The sequence below is a fragment of the Lucilia sericata genome, unplaced genomic scaffold (genome assembly GCF_015586225.1).
Source record: "Lucilia sericata isolate MDLA Ls3-8-SP2 unplaced genomic scaffold, ASM1558622v1 Contig000506F_arrow, whole genome shotgun sequence".
Classification (NCBI taxonomy): domain Eukaryota; kingdom Metazoa; phylum Arthropoda; class Insecta; order Diptera; family Calliphoridae; genus Lucilia; species Lucilia sericata.
The window spans coordinates 72,828-94,835 of NW_023994520.1; the positions used below are offsets into that span (position 1 = coordinate 72,828).

The 22,008-nt window shown below is 31.6% G+C and overlaps 1 protein-coding gene across 2 annotated transcripts; it reads right to left on the bottom strand.

Annotated features, from left to right (window-relative positions):
* Positions 1 to 677: 677 nt before the first annotated feature.
* Positions 678 to 18,572, bottom strand: LOC119605648 (myb-like protein Q). 2 transcript variants are annotated; one of them, XM_037958878.1, is made up of 2 exons: positions 18,353 to 18,572; positions 678 to 6,784 (listed from the first exon to the last, which is right to left on the bottom strand). In XM_037958878.1, exon 2 carries the CDS (start codon positions 6,590 to 6,592, stop codon positions 1,820 to 1,822), a length of 4,773 nt encoding a protein of 1,590 aa, XP_037814806.1. In that variant the 5' UTR covers positions 6,593 to 6,784; positions 18,353 to 18,572; the 3' UTR covers positions 678 to 1,819. The 2 variants fall into 2 exon arrangements, with proteins under 2 accessions (XP_037814806.1, XP_037814805.1); XM_037958877.1 differs by lacking the exon at positions 18,353 to 18,572 and adding an exon at positions 7,582 to 7,706.
* Between the last annotated feature and the right edge of the window lie 3,436 nt (positions 18,573 to 22,008).

The window sequence follows — 22,008 nt, forward strand, 5'->3', positions numbered from 1 at the left end:
ATTATAATTTATATATATGACACAAAGTGAGTTTTATATAAAATTTATAAAAATAAAAAAATTATAAAAATAAAAAATTAAAACAATTTTAAATTAAAATATAAAAATAAAAAATATATATTATTTGTAATTATTAACACTAATAATCCCTGATATAGTTTAAGTTTTGGTATCACTATATGTTTGACTTTTTTTATTGTAAAAAAAAAAGTTTTTTCCTGATTTTATTTCAAATAACAATTGATTGGCAAGTCTAGTAGAAAAGGGCTTTGCAAGGGTTAAGAGGTTTTAAGTTTTGTTAAAGATTGTTTTTTATTTAAAAGTTTGATTTTTGTTTTTCAAAGAAATATGTTGTTAAACCAAGATTTTTTTAAATTTTATACAAATTTCTTTAATTTTAAACAATTTTTAAAATAATTTTTTTTTCAATTTTGAAATTTTTTAAAAATTTTTGAAACTTTTTTTAAAAAAATTTTAATTATTTCAATTTTTAAAAATTTTTTTAAATTTTTAAAATTTTTTAAATTTTTTTCAAAATTTTCCCATTTTTTAAAATATTGTTCCAATCAAAATTTAATTTTTAATTCTGAATTTTAAAAAAATTTCTTTAAATTTTAAAAATTTCTTTAAATTTTAAAAATTTTCTTAAATTTTAAAAATTTCTTTATATTTTAAAAAATTTCTTTCAATTTTAAAAAAATTTGTTTTCTTCTTTCCAAACTTTTTCGTTTAAAAATGTTTAATTTTTCTATTTAAAACTTGTCAAATTTTCAAGTTTATTTTTTTTATACAATAAAGCAGTTTTAAATAGAAGAATTAAACATCTCTCAATACTCTCTGTATGCTTAAGCGTTTGTTCTCTGCGTGGTTTACAATCTCTTTTAAGCTATCTCAAACATTTGCAAGATTTTGTAACTTTTAGCTTTTAGACTTTATGTTTAACAACAAATTTCTCTTCTTTCTTCTTTGTTTTCTAATTAAATGAGTAAAAGCTTTCTTTAAGCTTTATTTTCTGATCTCCTAAAGCTTTTTATTCTCTTTAAACCATGTAAAACCGATAAAGAATACACTTAATGCCACACGTTCTAATTTTGTTTAAAGAAATCTACAAAAGCTCTCTTTTTTGATGCTGGATCTTCTAAAGCTTTCTGGGAGTTAAAATAAAGATTCTAAAGCTGTTTAGAGAAATCTGCTAATTTCTCTCATTTTATAACACTTAACAAAGAACTCTGTCAATTCTCTTAATCCTGATGAATCTTCATTTTTGTAACTCTTTCTTAACAAAGAGAGCTTTTCGAATGTAAAAGTTTTCCTTAAAAGTTTATCATTAAAAATGAGCAGTGTCTCTTCCTCTGTTCCTATAGTTTTCCTATAAAGAGAAGCTCTCGTTTTGCTTAGAAGTTTAAACTTTAGCTCTTTCGCATCTCTTTGCAAAAACTTTCACGAATGAGCAGCTTTTCCACTCTTTTCTTTCGTTTTTCTCTTAAGTCAAGAAAAGCTCTATTTTCTGCTTAGAAGTAGGGTCTTTTCGTTCTTCTAAATCTCTTTTTTAAAGAGAAAGTTTTCACAGCTTTTCTCAATTTAAACCAAAAATCAGTTTCCTTTAAAACGTTTCCTTTTCAAATAACGGCCCCTAATTGGGCCACTTTCGCAGTCCCAAACATTTTTGTTTAGAAAAAAATTGTCAGTTTAACAACATTTTCTCTTTCTTCTCAACAAACTCAAACAAATCTCTTTCTCTTTTAAACAAAACTTTCTCTGCTCTCTACCCTCTAAAGCTCTTTCAAAATCCCTCTCTTCTTTTTCTAAAAATCTCTCTCTAATACATGGGTAACTCCTGTTCAACCATTTGATAAACCTGTTTATTTCCCATTAAATATTGCCCTTGAACACTTTGCATTTGTTGGATCTGCTGTTCATACTCGGCCATAGTTAAGTACTCTTCATTATCCTCCAATTCCTGATTATCATACTCATCTAATTCATCATCTAATAAATCCTCATCATCGACAGCCACATCATCGATGTGATGAGTCAAGGGGGAGGGAGTAGAAGTGGTGGCAGAACTTAAGGAATTTGTCTCATTAATTTGGGCTGCCATCGAGGGCAATGAATTAATAGTTTGATTCCCTGCATTCGCTAAAGGACTAGGACTACTAAGAGGTATTTGGGTGGTGTTTGGATCTTTGGATTTTTTATTAACCTTAGCAAAGGCAGCGGTTATACTGTTATTAGCTCTACTATTGGTCTTTTTGGCCACCAAACGGGGACGATTGTGTGTTTCCAAATGTTTGCGCAAATGATCTTTGCGACAGAAACTCTTTTCGCAAATATCACAAGAATGCTGTTTATTACCCGTATGTATGGCTTCTATATGACGCCGTAGATCGGTTTTATGATGAAATTGTTTGGGACAAATGTCACATTTGTGAGCCTTATCGGTGGTTTTATGCTTGCCCAAATGGGTGATATAAACATCTTCGGATTGATAGCGTTTGCCGCATTTTTGACAACGGAAAGGATACTCACCGGAATGAAAACTTTTATTGTGCTGGGTGAGATAGCAGATTTTGGTGAATTCCTTATCGCAGGGCAGACACTTGATACGGCCACTGGGTAGCATGGTGCTATTGGCTCCTATAGAACTGGAAGTGCTGGGATTACGTTTGCGTTTATTGGAGGTAGTAGTAGTAGTGGTGGTGGTGGTGGTAGTGCTTGAGGTAGTTGTTTCCTTTGGACTGGCTCTATTCTCTAACGGTTGTTGTTGTGGCTGCTGCTGTTCCTCCTGGAAGTTATTGTTGATATAATCCTCCGTTAGTGAGGGTTTATATTCCTGTTCCGAGCAATTGGAGTTACCATTCGAGGGTGAATAACTCATAGAGGGTGGCAAGACAGTTAAGGTAGTGGTTGTTGGCTCCTGTTGATAATGTTGTGTCATGGGTGGTAAATCACCTTCCTGAGGTGATCTCTGTGCCATATAGGGATTGTACGACTGTGTAGAATACAAAGTTGTGGCTCCCGATGGGCCCGATGAAATCAATTGCAACAATTGACCATCACTAGTTTGTATAACCTGTTGACCATTAGCCGTCACCAAATTGCCATAGGCATCGAGTGTCAAGACATCCGCATTGCTTAAACTATTACCAATAATAGTGTGAGGATAGGTCAGCGTGTGGTCCAGCGGTGGCAGTACCGAGCCCGGCTGCTGCAGTTGGTGGTACGATGCCATGTTGGTGATGTTGCTGGTGGTGATGTGCGACGGCAGCATGTGCTGGGTATTGGTATTGTTGGTGTCCAGCGGCTGCTGCTGCATATTGACTAGCGGCTGCAGCTCCGTATGCTGCTGCGGCGGCAGCGGCATGTGGTGGTGGCTGGGCGCCAGCATATTGACCATAGTGGTGGGCGTGGTGGGGATGGTGTTGGGCATGGGGATGGTAGTATCCGGCTGCTGCTGCAGCAGCATACTGTTGGGCGGCTGCTGCGTGTTGATAGCCAAAGGCATGTTGATGTAAGGCTGTTGATCCATTATACTGTGATGAGGCGGCAGCTGCTGCTGCTGCAGCGGCGGCGGAGGGGTTTGCGTGAGGGTATAAGTGTCCTGAGCCACCATTTGGTGTGGTGGCAGCTGCTGCAGTTGCTCCTGGTATTGTTGGTGGGAGATAATAAGGGGCGAGTGGACTGGCATGTTGTTGCTGCTGCTGTGAGTGCTGCTGGGCGTGGTGTTGTGATAGAGACGCTCCATGTCCATGTCCGCCTGCTGTGGCTGCTGCTGTTGCTGCTCCAGATGATAGGGAGCTAATTGATTGTGGTGGGGTGCCACATTGGGATCCACTTCCCTGTGAACTGGCGCTGCCAATGGCTGCTCCTCCGCCAATTCCTCCATGTCGGCCTTTGGCGAGTACATGTTGTTGTGCTGCTGCTGTTCCGTCTCCGTTAATACTTCCTCCTTCACCGGAACTCTCGTGAGGTAGCCCAACTCTTCCACCTCCTCTTCCGGGTCCGTTATGTAGCGTTCCGCTTCCTCCGGATCCTCCTCCTCCTGCAACTGCTCCTGTTGCTGCTGCTGTTGTTCCTCCTCCAAGGTTGCCGCCTCCAAGTGTTCGTTCTTTATTATATGCATTGTTGTTGTGGTGGATGATGTGTTGTTCAGCAGGCCCCTCATTTGGGAGGACGGCATTGGCGTTTGTTGAGTGGTTGGGACGGAGGGGCCTGCTAACGCGTTTGGGTGACCGTTCATTACGGTTTGTTGTTGTTGTTGATTCATGTGTTGTTGCTGTTGTAAATGATGACCGCTGGCCATCGGTGAAGCATGCTGTGGTGAAGCGTTTGTCGTGGATTGTACCTGGGGCATGTACTGATTATGTTGATATTGCTGCTGCTGCCCATACATGCTATTGGGCGAGGGAGTGGCAGCATAGTGAGACAAAGGCGTTAAGCCACCAGCTGCCACCTGGGACCCGCCATAATCCTGCGGACTATTAGGCGGTTCCGGCGGTTGCACTGGATTTGGCGGCTGCTGCTGTTGTTGACTATTGGCGGCTTGGGCAGCAGCTGCTGCTGCGGCGGCTCTACGGCTGCTTTTACCCGAGGGATCTCTGGCTGGATGATGATGAGCCGATATGGGTAATGTAGCTGGATCGGGTTGTCCACTAGATTTGACGGCATTTTTATGCAAAGTAGTGTTGTAATGCCTTTTCAAATGACCCGAACTGGTAAACCATTTATTGCAGGCGGTGCAATTATAGGTTTTAGGTCTTCTGGCCTCATTGGACTTCCAGTTGGCGGCCTTGCCACTTAACGGACCTGTACTTATGGTGGTCGAACTTGAAGAGGGAGGCTCAAAGTTGCCAGCCCTAAACTGTTGTGAATTGTTGACCATTTGCTGGCTATTATCCTGAGGTCCTCCTGTGGTGGTAGAGGGAAACTCTGCCGGACTGGAGGATACCGCCGGTGGCATCATTTGTTGTTGCTGCTGTTGCTGAGGTTGTGTAGGATCAAATGATTTATCCGATAGATATTGTTGAGAATCTGAAGAATATTCATTTTTAATTAAAGGATGATATTCCGTTTTCATGGTATTCGAACTATTGGAAACATGATAGGGCGACTGTTTGGGAGATTGCTGATAGTAGGGTGAGTGTTGAGGAAGATTTTTGGATTCTGTGTTGGTTTGAGGAGGTTGTTGCTGCTGCAAGTAGGGTGGCAAACCCTCCTGAGACTGTTGATCCCAAGAGTTTAGACCGGCTCTTTGCTGCATGCTGTGTAAACCATGTAAAGGATCGGTATTGGCCAAAGGTTGATGCTGCATCATGTGGGGTATGGAACCCGGCACAGGAGGATATAACATTTTCTGAGAATCCAAATCTAAAATTTCCCCGGGATTTCCACCCTGTGTAGAGGCGGGTTGTTGCCCGGCGGCTGGTGGTTGTTGTTGCTGGGTTTGTGAGGGAGGCGTCTGCTGTTGCATTTCCTCTTTGATATAGGGAGAACTGGCATAACCACTGCTACCGTAAGGAGAAGCACCATGAACATTAGCTATATGTTCCTGTAGTTCCGTTTCATTGGTACACATTATGCCGCATTTTTTGCACTGAGGAGTACCACCGGCCGAATTGGGTGAACTGGGATTACCAGCACTCAAGCTGCCTATACTACTGGCACTACCACTTATATGCATTTGTTGGCTGGAAGAGGAAGGACTAGTAGAGCTAACCACACGCGGACTCATGACCGAAGAAGAAGCACTGGAAACTACCGGCGCTGTTTGTACATTAGCGTCCAGCGCATTATTTGAATTGGAATTTTGGGAATTAACCGAGGGTATGCCCGAGGTGGGGGTATGCAAATAGGGATGATAACGTACACCCGATTGTTGTTTATATTCCGAAGCTGAATACATGGAGTTAGAGTTGGAATTTATGTAATCCATTTGCTGAGGATTAGAAGTTTGGCTAGAGGATTGTGAGGGATTTTGGGTAGATTGTTGCTGCTGTTGTTGTTGTTGCTGCTGCTGATAGAACTGCTCATAGGAATTAAGATAGGAGGGATAGCCGCTTTGATGAGTAGGAGTCAAAGGTTGCTGCAATTGCTGTTGTTGTTGTTGCTGCTGTTGATGCTGCTGTTGTTGTTGCTGTAAGTCCATATTGGATTGTGCATAAATATGATGATTATACATTTGATTCAGATGGCTATTGGGGGCACTGGAAGTTGCAGGATGTGGATTATTAGCATACATATGATGATTAGCATAAGGATGATGAGCACTGCTAGATTGTTGTTGTTGCTCGGCTGAAGAATTTAAATGAGGTTGCGGTGTGCCCGGTTGATTATCTGAAGAATCAGCCGCCGCTGAAATGGTATTATTGCTATTCGTTTGCGTTGTATTGGAGGACACTATATTATGAGAATTCTCCCCTTCTGTTGAGGAAGTTTGAGTAGAATCTATGCCTGTATTGGAGGCAGCTGTTGAAGGCCCCGTTGCTCCTACTCCTGCTGTTGCTGTGGCAGTTTGAGAGGAGGCCGGCGTTGACACCCCGGCCAGGGCTTCCGCCGTATGTAACGGCGGCATTTCAGTAGCTAAAGTGGCCATTTATTGCCTACATAGAGTGGCGTGGCGTTTTTTGTTAACGTTTAAAGAAAGTTTTAATTGTTGTTAGTTGTTTTTGTGGTACAAAAGGGATATTGAAATGGGAATATGGAATCCTTTAAGGTTTTAGACTTTCTTGCTGCTGTTAAGAGTTCTGGTTAGTTGAGTTATGTTTCGTGATGTTGTTGCTCAAATCTAGTTGTTGGAATGTATAAGAAAAACTGGTTTTAGAGGCCATTTTTTTCACAAGGATTTCATTTAAGAATTTTCAAAGACATTTCTTTTTTAAAACACATACACACACACATATATATATAACAGCATACAAACACATATAACTGAATTTAAACAGGATTTAAAACCAAAAAAACTCAAGATTTTTATTTAAAAAAAAACTCAATTTAGAGAAAATTAAGTGTCTTTTTTTAAAGTTCTTTATTTGTTAAGAAAACTTTTTTAAATTTCTTTTAAATGTTATGTTTTGTTTTACATAAAATTTTTTATTTTTTCTTTAACTTCCATGAATTGTTTAAGAAAATTTTCAAAAGTTTTTTGAAAATTTTAAGTGTTTTCTTTAAATTCATTAATTATTTTAATTTTTGTTTTAGTTTTTATAAAAGTTTTTTAATTTATAATATTTTTTTTATAATTTTGAAATAATTTTTTTTTATTTTTTAATTTCTTTGCAATTTTTGTAAACTTTATAAGTTTTTTGTTATAATTTTAAGATAATTTTATAATTATAATTAATTATTCCATTTGTTTTAGAGTTTTTTTTTAATTGTTTTAAAATGTTTTAAAATTTTATTAAAAAATTTCTAGCAGTGTAGTGTTAAAAAGAGTAAATCCAACGGTTTGTTTGAGTTTTATTTGTTATGCTGGAGTCTCTCTTTTTTTTGTTAATTTTCTTCTTTATTCTTTTTTTATAAAATGATCTTTGAAATTCTTTTACAGTTTTCTTTTGTCACAATTTATTTTTTTTAAATAATTACCATTTATTTTTAATTGTTTTTTTTAAGGTTTGTTGTTTTTAATTTATTTAATTTTTAGTTGGTTTTAGCGTTTTTAAATAAACCGCGCGTTAATTTTATTTATTTTTTTATTTTTCAAACAAATAATTTTTTTTAAATAATAAATTTTTAATAAATGAATGTAACTTAAAAGTGTAACAAATTTTGAATTTTGATTTTTTGTGTGTTTTTGCACTTTTTCTTTTATAAAACATAAAATTTAAACTTAAAAATTGTTTTGCAAAATTTTGTAAACTTAAAATTTTTAAATTTTAAACTAAAAAATTTTCTTTTTTGTTAATAAAATGTCCAAAAATTTTTGTTGTTTTTTTGTTAAGCCAAAAATGTTTAAGCCGAAAGTGTTGGTTTTAATTTTTTTTTAAAGGAAAAAACTAAAAAGTGTTAAAAAAGAAGAGGGCGCTTCTTAAAGCTTGTAAAAATGCCAACCGCTCTGTAACACGCGCTGTCTAATTCTAAACTCAATGTCCTGTTTAAATGACCAAACAACCAACCAAGGCAAAAATACAAAAATTATATTTTGTGTGAACAAAAACAACAACAACAACAATAACTGCTCAAAACATACACACAGGCCAACAAACAAACAAACACACACCAACATACACAATCACTTACCCTAATACAACTGCATACGAATAATATGTAAAAGGCAGAAAGAAGGATAGAGAGAGAGAGAGAGAGCGAACACTACAAATTAACCAAGAACAACAACAACAAAATCATCATTATCATGTTGTTGATGATGTTGTGCGAAACGTTAACAAAGATGCGCGCCAATAAATATGAGGCAAAAGTAGAATGTACAAAAAAAAAGGAATTAAAAGCAGCAATAACAACTACTAAACTCATATCTTAGTTAACTCTCTTTCAAAATTTCCAACTCAATATCACTCACTCTTAAATTTTAAACTCTGCGCTCTAATATTATCCAATAATATCACTCAGTTTTTATAAGAAAATTCTAGCAGCTTACAGCAACACTCAAACTAAGTAATTCCTTTGAAATTTTATTAATTAACAGAATTTTTTTAAAGAAGTTAAACACAATTCTACAATTCTCTCAGAAATTTCCGAACCAAAGAATAATAGCAAGAAGATAATATAACAGACTAATCAGGGATGGAAAATTCTGTACTTTAAGACTTTTTACCAGTGAAAAGTTACGCAGTTCTCCTAATATATATTAAATATATAAACTAGTCAATCGACTAGTCGGTGGACTAGTCATTAGACTATTGATAAGACCATAGACTAGTGAAAAGATTAGTCCACAAATCAATGAAAAGCATAGTCAGTATCCTGGTCTAATGAGTAGTGCTTAGTTATAATCAACAAATCAGAATCGCAAAACCAAAAGGTTTAAACACATATTCCTCCTTTAATATCCCTTTTGAACTGCAAACATCTAGCGCCAATTAAAACTTTATTTAAACGCTAAGAAACGTCACGTCATGGCAATACATGGCCACTATATGTACGCAATATATGGCCACTCTATGTAGGCAATTCATGGCGACTTTAACTACTGAAATGCTGCCGTTACATAAGGCGGAAACCCTGGTTGGGGTGTTTATACCGGCCGCCTTTCAAACTGCCACAGCAACAGCAGGATTAGGAGCAACGAGGCCTTCAACTGCTGTCTCCAATACAGGGATATATTCTACTCAAACTTCTTCAACAGAAGCGGAGAACTCTCATAATAACTCGCATAATATTTTCTCATCCAATACATCTCGAATAGCGGCGATTGATTCTACAGAAGACCTGGTTGGGGTGTTTACGCCGGCCTTCTCTCAAACTGTCACAGCAACAGCTGGATTAGGAGCAACGGGGCCTTCAACTGCTGCCTCCAATACAGCAATATATTGTACTCAAACTTCCTCAACAGAAGCGGAGAACTCTGTTGAGGAAGGACTTTCAGCAACAAAAACAGCAGCATCAGCAATTACAGCTATTCTTGACTACTACTCATTCAAGCGGCTATGCTGCTTATCTTAATTCCTATGAGCAATTCTATCAGCAGCAGCAACAGGAAGAACCTTAACAAAATCCCTCATAATCCCTCATAATCCATAATGCGCTGGACGCTAATGTACAAACAGCGCTGGTAGTTTTCAAAAATGCTAGATAGACTGGTCTAGAAACAGTTCCAAGACTAGTCCATAGGCTAGTCGATAGACTGGTCTAGAGACTACTCCGTAGATTGGTCTATAGACTAGTCAATAAACTAGTCCATGGACTTTTATCCTTCCGTCCCTCATCCCAAAGAACTGTCTAAAGCCTCTTCTTCTCTAAGTGCAGGGAGCTCTGATTCCCTAATGGCCAGTTATTCCCTAATGGCTAGTTATATCTTACCATCGTCTTGAGCGGTCCGACTGATGAACCAATCATTCATGTGTAAGTTAGGGTTCTGCAGCTTAAGATATTCTAACATGTTCTATTGGAATTGCCACGACTGATCTCAGTTTAAGACTTAAACCATCCTATACATTGGCTGATTTTATAGTTCCACTTTTCGATATAGTTCTAAAGGACTCCATCAAGACCGGTGTCAAAACAAGGTACCCTACTATCCTTATTTGCCAGAAAGTGATACATTACTATCTCAGATAATTTGAATACGATGGCACCCCATTCTATTACTTTAAACCATGAGGTGATGATCCGTCTCCACCTCGTTAAAAGGTCTAGAATTTGGTTGTGCTTGTTGAGGGTTCTAAAGCGTGGTTTTTCGGTCGGCAACCTCTCTCCATTTAGGTAACTTTCCTGTCTCTGTCTGAAAGCGGTTTCGCTTGGACCTCTCTGTATTTTGGGCTGCTGCCTTAGGCGAGATAGGTTGTCATCTTCCTCTTCTCGCTCATGGTTGACTGACATTTTCAGCGGTTTCACTTAGGCCTCTCTGTATTTTGGGCTGCTGCCTTGGGCGAGATAGGTTGTCATCGTCCTCTTCTCGCTCATGGTTGGATGCTATTTGCAGCATTTTTAGCAATCTTGCCCTTGGTCAAGTGTTGACTGGAGTATGTCTTTTTGACACTTCCTCTAGTCTTCTGGTTGGTGAGTATTTATCGTGCTTTTGGAGAGGTAGGAAAATGCTGTGTCTAACGTCCTATTAATCGCATTCTATACCAGTCCATGTACACTATCACTGTAAGTATCGTCCATCTCCTTAGGAGCCTACTTGGGCTAATATATGGAAACACCAAGCTAAGTATAGACGAGGCCATTGATTAAAACAATTCATAAATTTATCCAACAAAAACTAATTCTTCCTAAAATTTTCTAAAAATATACTTTTTTTGAAAAAAAGTAAATTCCATTTTAATAGAAAATTTCATATCTCCAGGCCTGATACATCAACTCTCATCAACAAAAATTCTTTCAAATAATTCATACTCTTTACACAAAACTCTTCTTAAAAAAATCAAGAAGAAAAAAAACTTTATTACAACAAATTTAAGTTAAGTAATTAACAAGTACAACAACAATAAAATACAAAACCTACAAAAACAAGCCAGCTGGCTGGCAGCAAAAAGAAGAAAGAAACTAAATTTAAACTCTCTCATTTTAAGACAGAAAAGAAATCTCTTTTTAATTTCTTAAAACACACTCAATAATGAATAATTGAACTTAATTAAACACAATCATGTTGTTGTTTTTTTTTAAGATAGTAACGCGCGCATTGCTACACACAAACTCTTCAAAAACATAAACATAAAAAACACATGTATTCCAAAAAAAGACTCATTTAAAAAATACACTCAATCAAGCGAGCAAGAAAAGTCTCAATTTCAAATTTCTCCTTTTCAGGAGTAAAAAAGGAAAAACAAACACTCACATCCACAGGATAATTAGTAAATGAGTAAAAAATTTAACAAATCAAAAAAACACTGTAAAAAACTGTTAATAACACGTAAAAAGATAAGATTTCTTGATTTTCAGCAATCCCGGCACAATCCTAGAAAAATCTTAAAAAGGATTTCAAAATAAACACTAAAAACTGACACAAAATGTTATAAAATGTTTACAAATTTAAAATTTAATATAAGTTTTCAACAAAATCCCTTTAAAATACCTTTTTAGAAGAACTTTTTACACAGGGGATTTTTAAAAAGTTTTTGGGAATTTATAAAATTTGGAAAAAAGTAAAGAAAACTTAATAGAAATTGAAAATATAACATTTCCCATAAAAATTTACAATTCCCAGGAGATTTCTGAAAATCCCAGTTTTAGGAAATTAAGGAATTTTATAAAAGAAATTGGGAATAAATAAAGAATTAAGAAATATTTCACAAATTAACAACATATCCTTGAAAAAAGCAATGAATTTCATGATTTTCAGCAATCCCGGCATAATCCCAGAAAAACCTTGAAAAGGAATTCAAAATAAGCGCTAAGAACTGACACAAAATGTTGTAAAATATTTAGAAAATTAAAATTCTCTACATGTTTTCTAAAAAATCCCTTTAAAATACCTTTTTAAAACAATTTTTTATTAAGGGGATTTTTAAAAAGTTTTTGGGAATTTGTAAAATTTTAAAAAAAGTTATGAAAGCTTATTATAAATTAAAAATATAACATTTCCCAACAAAATTAACAATTCCCAGAAGATTTCTGAAAATCCCAGTTTTAGAAAATTAAGGAATTTTATAAAAAAATTGGGAATTCATACAAATGTGTTAATATTTAAGTGTATTATTCAGTTTTTCCTCAAAATTCAGTTTTTAATGCTTTTTTGGAAACATTTTGTTTTAAGGCGATTTTTGTAAGGAAATTGGAAATTTGTAAACTTTTGCAAAAACTGTAGAAATCCCATTAGCAAACATAAATTAGTTATTTTAAACTAAAAATTTTAATTCCCAGGAGTTCTTCAAAATCCGGGGAAGTGAAAATTGCAGGATTTTGTGTAAAGAAATTGGGAATTCTTGAAAATAAGGTGAAAATTAAGTTTGTTGCTTTATTTTCCCCCAAAAAATTTGTTTTTAAGGCATTTTTGAGCAACATTTGTTATGAGGGGATTTTTATAAGGAAAATGGGAATTTGTAAAATCTTGCAAAAAGTGTAGGAAACTTATTAGAAAGTATAATTTTAATGTTTTAAATAAAAATTAATAATTCCCAGTTGATTTATTAAAGATTTTGTTGGTATTTTAGTTCTTTTATCTGTTATAATCTTTACTACGGCTTTCAGCAAACTAAATATTACATTTTAAGACCTTGTTTGACAACATGTTTTTTAACACACCAAAAAAACAAGTTAAAACTTCAACTCAAAGCCAAATATGACTAATAATTTACTCTACTCCCTGCATACTTGTTATGTACATATGTCCCAAATCCTAAAGCAGCAATACTTATGAGTCATTTTTGTTTGAACAGAAAACAAGACAATTTGAAATTTGCATATTTTTTTCTAATATTTCTAAAAATTTTAGATTTTTTGCTTAAATTATTTATGGTCGGCTTAAGCCACAAACATACTTTAAAGAGTTTTTGTTTCCTAATGACCCATATTTTTCCCAATAAAATGTACTTTCGTTTTCTTCTACTACCTGTAGTTACAAAGCAAAGAACTTTAGGTCATATGTGTAAAACAATGTTTGGTAATTAATTTTCTAAACAGGTACAGGTAAAAAAAAGAATTTTCAAAAAGTCATAAAATATGAATAATAAAATAATTTTAATAGTTTTAAAAACATGCAGATTAAGGATTATAAAAACTACATGATATGAAGACACACACACACACAAGAAAAGGTGTCACCCGCGTTAAAGTGTTTTTGAAAACTAATTGATTTTTAATTACTAAAAGTCATAAAATCTGTTAAGGGTTCTAAGTAACATAAAAATGAAGAGATTTATAGAAATTTATGTTTGAAAATGTTTAAATTATTGATTCTCTTAGTAGGTGGGTGTTTCCCCATAACAAATTTTTCTAATAAAAATTACTTTAAAACTAGTTTTAACAAAATTTGTTGCCATATAATTCCTGGGAATTGAAAACTTTCACTTTAAATAACTAATTTTTGTTTGCTAATAAGAATTCTACACTTTTCTCAAGTTTTTATAAATTCCCATTTTCTTTACAAAAATCCCCTCATCACAAAATTTGCTCAAAACTGCTTAAAAATAATTTTTGGAAAAAAACTGACTAACAAACTTAAGTTGTGCCTTAATTTTAAGAATTCCCATTTGTTTTATACAAAATCACTCTATTTTAACTTCCCGAGATTTTTGTTAAACACCTGGGAATTAAAATTTTTGTTATAAACTGACTAATTTATGTTTTGCTAAAATGATTACTACACTTTTTTGCCTTATTTTTAAGAATTTCTAATTTCTTTATACAAAATCCCTCAATTTTCACTTCCCCAGATTTTCGTTAAAATCCTGGGAGTTAAAATTCTTGGTGTAAAATAGCTAATTTATGTTTGCTAATAAAATTTCTACTCCTTTTGCAAGTTTTTACAAATTCCCATTTTCGTAACAAAAATCCCCTCATAATAAAATTTGCTCAGAAATGCATGAAAAACTCATTTTTGAGGAAAATTAAATTAAAAAACTTAATTTTTGCCTTATTTTTAAAAATACCCATTTTTTCTATACAAAATCCTGCAATATTCACTTCCCCAGATTTTGTTAAACTCCTGGGAATTAAAATTTTTGGTGTAAAATAACTAAATTATGTTTGCTAACATGATTTGTACACTTTTTTCAAGTTTTTACAAATTCCTATTTTCCTAACAAAAATCCCCTCATGACAAAATTAACTCAAAAAAGCTTTAAAAGCAAATTTTTGGAGGAAAATAAAATAACAAACTTAATTTTTGCCTTATTTTCAAAAATTCCCAATTTCTTTTCACAAAATCCAGCAATTTTCGTTTCCCGAGATTTTTGTTAAATCCCCTCATAATGAAACATCTATAAAAAAGCGTTAAAAACCTATTTTTGGAGTACAACAATATAATAAACTTAACAATTAACTTATTTCTATGAATTCCCAATATCTTCATAGAAATTCCTTAATTTTCTTAAACTGAGATTTTCAGAAATCTCCTGGGAATTGTTAATTTTTATGGGAAATGTTATATTTTCAATTTCTATAAAGTTTTCTTTACTTTTTAGCATATTTAACAAATTCCCAAAAACTTTTCAAAAATCCCCTTTTCAAAAATTTTCCCTAAAAAGTTATTTTGAAATGATTTTGTTTAAAACTTATATAGAATTTTAAATTTGTAAACATTTGATAACATTTTGTATTTGGATTTACAGTTTATTTTGATATCCTATTTACAATTTTTCTGGGATTGTGACGGGATTGCAGAAATTCATGAAATTTATTAATTTTTTCAAGGGAATGTTGTTAATTTCTAAAATATTTATTAATTCGTTAGTTATTCCCAATTTCTTTTCGAAAATTCCTTCATTTTGTTAAACTGGGATTTTCAGAAAACTCCTGGGAATTGTAAAATTTGTTGGCAAATGTTATATTTTCAATTTCTATTAAGTTTTCTTTACTTTTTAGCAAATTTTACAAATTCCCAAAAACATTTCAAAAATCCCCTTTGTAAAAATTTCCCCTAAAAAGATATTTTGAAGGGATTTTGTTTCAAACTTATATAGATTTTTAAATTTGTAAACATTTTATAACATTTTGTGTCAGTTTTTGGTGGTATTTTAAAATCCTTTTTAAATTTTTTCCGGGATTGTGCCGGGATTGCTAAAATTCTTTAAATTTAAGGAATTTTTTATTAGAAATGTTGTTAATTAGTGAAATATTCAAGATTTCTTTAGTTTTGTATAAAAATTTTGAATTTTTAAATGATTTTTTTCTGAGTGGGGATTTTTAAAATTTTTTTGGGAATTTTTAATTTTTGTGGGAATTAATTTATTTTTAAATTTTAATAAGTTTTACAACATTTCGCACTATTTTAGCAAATTCCCAGTTGAAAAATTTATATATTTTTAAATTTTTTATTAAAATCTGTTTCATTTTTTCTTTCCTCCGAAATATAACAACAATTCTCAACTCCACTTACTTCTTGCTTCCTTTCTGTGCTGTAAAATCAATGTAAACAAAACTTAAAACAACAAAAGTGTTAAAAATTCTTCCCCTCCCCGTCGACTCCCCCTGTTAATGCAGTAAAAAAGTAAAGAGTTTTTTTTTTTGCATAGAAGAGTGTTTTCAAATTCATGTGTTTTTGTTCGGTTGTTTTTGTTTTAAAGGTTTATTTTGTCTTGTATTTTGTTTGATTTGTTTTTTCTTTCTGTTCACACATTATGACACACATGTGTCCTTAGTATGTTTGCGTGTGTGACAATCTCAGTGTTTTTTTGTCAATATATTTTTTAGGAATTGTGTATGAAAGTGTTTTTTTATTTTATTTCATTTTTTATATTGTCTGTATGTTTATTTTATTGTTTTATTGTAAATTTTTTAAGAGTAGTTGTTGTTGCTGCTGATTTTTTTCTTTGCTTATACATTGTTGTCGCTATTGTTGTTTTTATTTTGGACTTTGTTTTTTCCTTTTCTTTTGCTATTGTTTTATTCAGTGACTGCACGATTTTTTTTCTTCTTAAGTACATCTTGTATGTATGTTTGTGTCTCTGTTGGTTTGTTATTTTTTTGGGGAATTGTTTTCTTTTTTTTTGCGACTCATATTATTTTGGAATTATGGAAAAAAGAAGATAAAAATGTAAAAACAACAACGAATAGTGTTAACAAAACTACAATTACAACGGCAATCCACAGATATTTCAAAAATTTTACGCGAATGTGTACAAAATTTAAAGAAATCTTAAAGAAGACTGGACCATTGATTAGACTGTAGACTAGGATAGATAATAGACTATAGTCTAGTCTATAGTCTAGTCTATAGTCTAGTCTATAGTCTAGTCTATAGTCTAGTCTATAGTCTAGTCTAGTCTATAGTCTAGTCTAGTCTATAGTCTAGTCTATAGTCTAGTCTATAGTCTAGTCTATAGTCTAGTCTATAGTCTAATCTATAGTCTAGTCTATAGTCTAATCTATAGTCTAGTCTATAGTCTAATCTATAGTCTAATCTATAGTCTAGTCTATAGTCTAGTCTATAGTCTAGTCTATAGTCTAGTCTATAGTCTAGTCTATAGTCTAGTCTATAGTCTAGTCTATAGTCTAGTCTATAGTCTAGTCTATAGTCTAGTCTATAGTCTAGTCTATAGTCTAGTCTATAGTCTAGTCTATAGTCTAGTCTATAGTCTAGTCTATAGTCTAGTCTATAGTCTAGTCTATAGTCTAGTCTATAGTCTAGTCTATAGTCTAGTCTATAGTCTAGTCTATAGTCTAGTCTACAGTCTAGTCTATAATCTAGTCTATAGCCTAGTCTAGAGTCTAGTCTATAGTGTACTCTAAAATCTAGTATATAGTCTATTATATAGTCTAGTCTATAGTTTAGACTATAGACTAGGGATGAGTTGATTGCTGTGCCTGTTGAGACTTTGCTTGTATTTTGTAACCGTCCCTTTAACCTTCCTATACCCATTTTCTAGTTCGACCATTGTCCAATTCTTTTAATGAAATTATGTTTTTTTTTTTGTTTTGCTTTGAACCTCATATGTAAACACTCACTCATACAGATCGCAAAAAGCTTCAGCTTCAAAAATATGAATTGAGTTTGTTGCCATGGTCTTGGTTGGGGGGAGTATGATGATGTCGAGTGTCTCCAATGTTGTTTTTTTTTTTTTTTTTTTTGTTGTCCTCAACATTTGTTTGTTGTTAATCGTTCGTTGTTAACCTTTACATACTTTGTTTATTTTTATGAGTATGTATTTAAAAAAAAAGTAAAAAATTATATGTACATGACGGCGTCATATTGTATATAGCAAAAATTAATTGAAAACAGGGGGGAAAAGAATGAAATCATGGTAAACAAATTGTAGCTTCAAAAAGTACTTTTTAATTTAAAAAAATTTCCAAAATATTTCACTAAAATTTTATCAATTTTGTCCAAAATTGCATGTTGTCAGCAGTTTATATATAAATTTTACATTTTATGTCCATTTAATGACATTTTGAAAATAGTAGTAGAAAAAGTACTTTTTTCAGTTTTAGGAAAATTTCTTTAAAATTGATAAATTTTGTTTTAAATAACATGTTTTCAACATTTTATATTACGTATAATTTGAAATTTTTGTCCATTTAATGACATTTTTAAAATAGTAGTAGAAAAGTACTATTTTCAGTTTTTGGAAAATTTCTTTAAAATTGACCAGTTTTGCTTAAAATTGCAAGTTGTTTACATTTTATACAGAAAATTTGATTTTTTCTGCATTTAGAGACATTTTAAAAATAGTAGTAGAAAAAGTACTTTTTTCAGTTTTTGCAAAATTTCAATAAATTTTTAGTTTTATTGAAAATTAAGAGAAAATACTTTGAATATTAATCAAAAATATGTTAAATAGTACTTTTTTAGTACTTTTTTTGTTATAATTAAAGAATACACTCTTTTAGTTGAATATTTGGCAATTTTGTTTCTTTTAATTTTTGTTTTTGATATTTGGACGCCATAATTAATTGTATGTTTCGCAGGGAAAGAGGAGTTAAAAGCAAGACTATGACATAGACCACAAAGAAAAAAAAGATTCAATAATTTGAAAATAATAAATTTTAATTAAAATCACCACCAACAGATTCACACAAACTAAACAACAATTTCTACATTTAAAACAATTATTTGAAAAATTGTTACAAAAATCACCTGTTTTTAAAAAATAAAACAAATCTGTTCTTCTCAAACTTAACACTCTTTAACTTGCAACAACTTCTGGAGAATATATGTTTAACACTTTTTCTTTATTCATTTTTTAAATTTCTTTTATTTATTTAGTTTTTGAAAAAATATTTACAAAAAAAAAAAAAACGAACAAAAATTTAAACAATTCAACTAAAGCCAACCAACCACAGCCAAGCTAACCGAAAAGCAATTCTTACATAAATATTTTGACAACTTAATATTTGACATTTTACTTGTCAAATCAGTAATAAAACAAAAATAAAGAAGAGATCATTCAACTCTCAGATTTAATTGTTTTATTACTCATCATCATCAACATACATCAGACATGGAAAACTCAGTACTTTAGTACATTTTGAAATCAAAATCTTTGGTACTTTTTCCAACCTATAAACTTTTGATAAACAAACCACTAGTCTAGTCTATAGTCTAGTCTATAGTCTAGTCTATAGTCTAGTCTATAGTCTAGTCTATAGTCTAGTCTATAGTCTAGTCTATAGTCTAGTCTATAGTCTAGTCTAGTCTAGTCTATAGTCTAGTCTATAGTCTAGTCTATAGTCTAGTCTATAGTCTAGTCTATAGTCTAGTCTATAGTCTAGTCTATAGTCTAGTCTATAGTCTAGTCTATAGTCTAGTCTATAGTCTAGTCTATAGTCTAGTCTATAGTCTAGTCTATAGTCTAGTCTATAGTCTAGTCTATAGTCTAGTCTATAGTCTAGTCTATAGTCTAGTCTATAGTCTAGTCTATAGTCTAGTCTATAGTCTAGTCTATAGTCTAGTCTATAGTCTAGTCTATAGTCTAGTCTATAGTCTAGTCTATAGTCTAGTCTATAGTCTAGTCTATAGTCTAGTCTATAGTCTAGTCTATAGTCTAGTCTATAGTCTAGTCTAGTCTATAGTCTAGTCTATAGTCTAGTCTATAGTCTAGTCTATAGTCTAGTCTATAGTCTAGTCTACAGTCTAGTCTATAGTCTAGTTTTGTTTTTACCTACAGTCTAGTCTATAGTGCTATTTTAAATTTTTAATTATCCATCCCTGCTCTGCATTATGTTGTAACGGAAATTATTTTTCTTACTTCAATCTAAAAGAGTTTATCACTCTTTATTGATACAAAAGTGAAATAATACTCTGATTAAGAATTCAAACTTCTATTGATTGTAACTTGATCAATAAAACCTTTACAATATCAAATTGCGGAAATAATTGAACAAAAAAAGAAATAAAAAATCTTTTACAATAAAAAAACTACTTAAGAAATCAACATATAAAGGAAAATTTTCAATTTCAAAGCATTTTGAGAAATGTACTTTGACAGATTTTCTCGATTTATATGAAAATGAGAATAAGTACTTTTTCTACTACTATTTAAAAAGTTAAAAAATTACTTAATTTAATAATTCCCTTTCTAATTTAATGATAAAGCCCACATTTAATTTGGGTCCAATTTGAAGAAAAGTACTTTTTCTACTACTATTTTTAAAATGACTTCATAATTTAAAAAATTGCTTAATTTTGGAAGTTTCTTTCTAATACAAACATAAAACCAACATTTTATGAATTTTGGCTTTAATTGAAAAAGTACTTTTTCTACTATTATTTTGAAAATTACTTTGAAATTAAAAAAATTGCTTAATTTTGTAGTTTCCTTTCTAATTGAAAGATAAAACCAACTTTTTATGAATTTTGAACGAATTTGAAAAAAGTACTTTTTCTACTACTATTTTAAAAATACCTTTAAATTTTAAAAAAATTGCTTAATTTTGTAATTTACTTTCTAATTAAAAGATAAAACACACTTTTTATTAGTTTAGGACCAATTTGAAAAAAGTACTTTTTCTACTACTATTTTGAAAATAACTTTAAAAGTAGAAAAATTGCTTAATTTTATAATTTTTTACTAATTGAACTAATTTTGGACGAATTTGAAAAAAGTACTTTTTCTACTACTATTTTAAAAATACCTTTAAATTTAAAAAAATTGCTTAATTTTGTAATTTCCTTTCTAATTGAAAGATAATACACATATTTTATTATTTATTTAGGACCAATTTGAAAAAAGTACTTTTTCTACTACTATTTTGAAAATTACTTTAAAAGCAGAAAAATTGCTTAATTTTGTAATTTATTTACTAATTGAAAGATAAAATCAAATTTTTATAAATTTGGACGAATTTGAAAAAGTACTTTTTCTACTACTATTTTAAAAAGTTTTGCAAAATGACTGAAATTCTTTCTAAAATGTGGAAGACACATATCGGGGGACAAACAAGGTAAGTTTTTAGAAAAAGTACTTTTTTGGTACTTTTTATAAAAATGGAAAACTGTTAAAATTTATTGATTTTTGGCCACAATTTCAATATTTTCTTATTGTTTTAAGTTTTTTTTCTTATATTCTTGTTAATGCCTTAATAAATCCATTGTAGGAATATGACCTAAATTTTACTAAAGTTAATTAAGTAGGTGAAAATTTAGCCGCCTTTTTTGAAAACAACACACACTCTTAGACATTTTTTTCCGGGAAAAACTACTCTAATATTAACAGAAGTTAATACATATTATATAAAGACAACAGGGAAAAATAGGGAAAATTTTCTTTAAAAAAACCAACTACTTCAAGACAAAACAAACCACAAATAAAACAAAAGGCATTAAAGAAAGACAACACAAGCAACAAATTGTTAGTCAACTTAAGTATAAAGAAAAGGAAACCATTTTGGGAAAAAAGGCGCAAAAACTTTTTAAGGGAAAATCTAACAAAAAAAAAAACAAGGAAATTTTCTTTCAATATGTGGAGAAATATTTGTTATTTCTAGAACAACAACATGTTGCATAGAATTGCAACAAAACAAACAACAAAAATTGGATAAAAAGGAAAAATTGCACATGTCCTGTAAACGAAGACGTTATGAGTTGAACGTATAGTAACACTCTCTCCCTCTCCTACAGTCACAACATTCCTAAACACGAAAGGAAAAAAAACGAGTGCAGTAATATGACTAGATAACGGATATTTACACTCACACATACATACAAGGATACAGGAAAAAAAGCCGGCAATTAAAAACAATAACAAAAAGTTGGAAATTAAGCAAAGAGTGTAAAAGGGAGGATTACAGAAAAATTTTACACATATTTCTCTCTACTCATGCATTTAGTTTGGATGTGTTTGTGTGCATGTGTATCTAATTACCGCAAAAAATGCATCTGCAGGACGTTCAATAAAATAATATCCTAGAATCGTATATTTAGTTGTTGTTGTAATTGTTTTGTAGCTTAATGTGTTTTTCTATCAATATATGTATAAATGTTCAATATTGTTTAGAACACTTATAGAAATTTTTGGTTTAAAAACTGAAATAAATTTAAGGAAAGTTGAAAAAAAATTTCAACTAAAAGTACTTTTTTGGAAAAACTTAAATTTCACTTATTAGTTAATTTTAAACAATAGGTACTTTTTTTCAATAATTTCTAAACATTTTATACATTTTTACTAAAAAGTACTCTTTTGGTACTTTTTCAAAATTTAAATTTCATCCAAATGAACACAAAATTGTCTATATTTCGATAAAAACTATAATTTTATAATATTTTTTTTAACATTTTATAAATTTTTAGCAAAA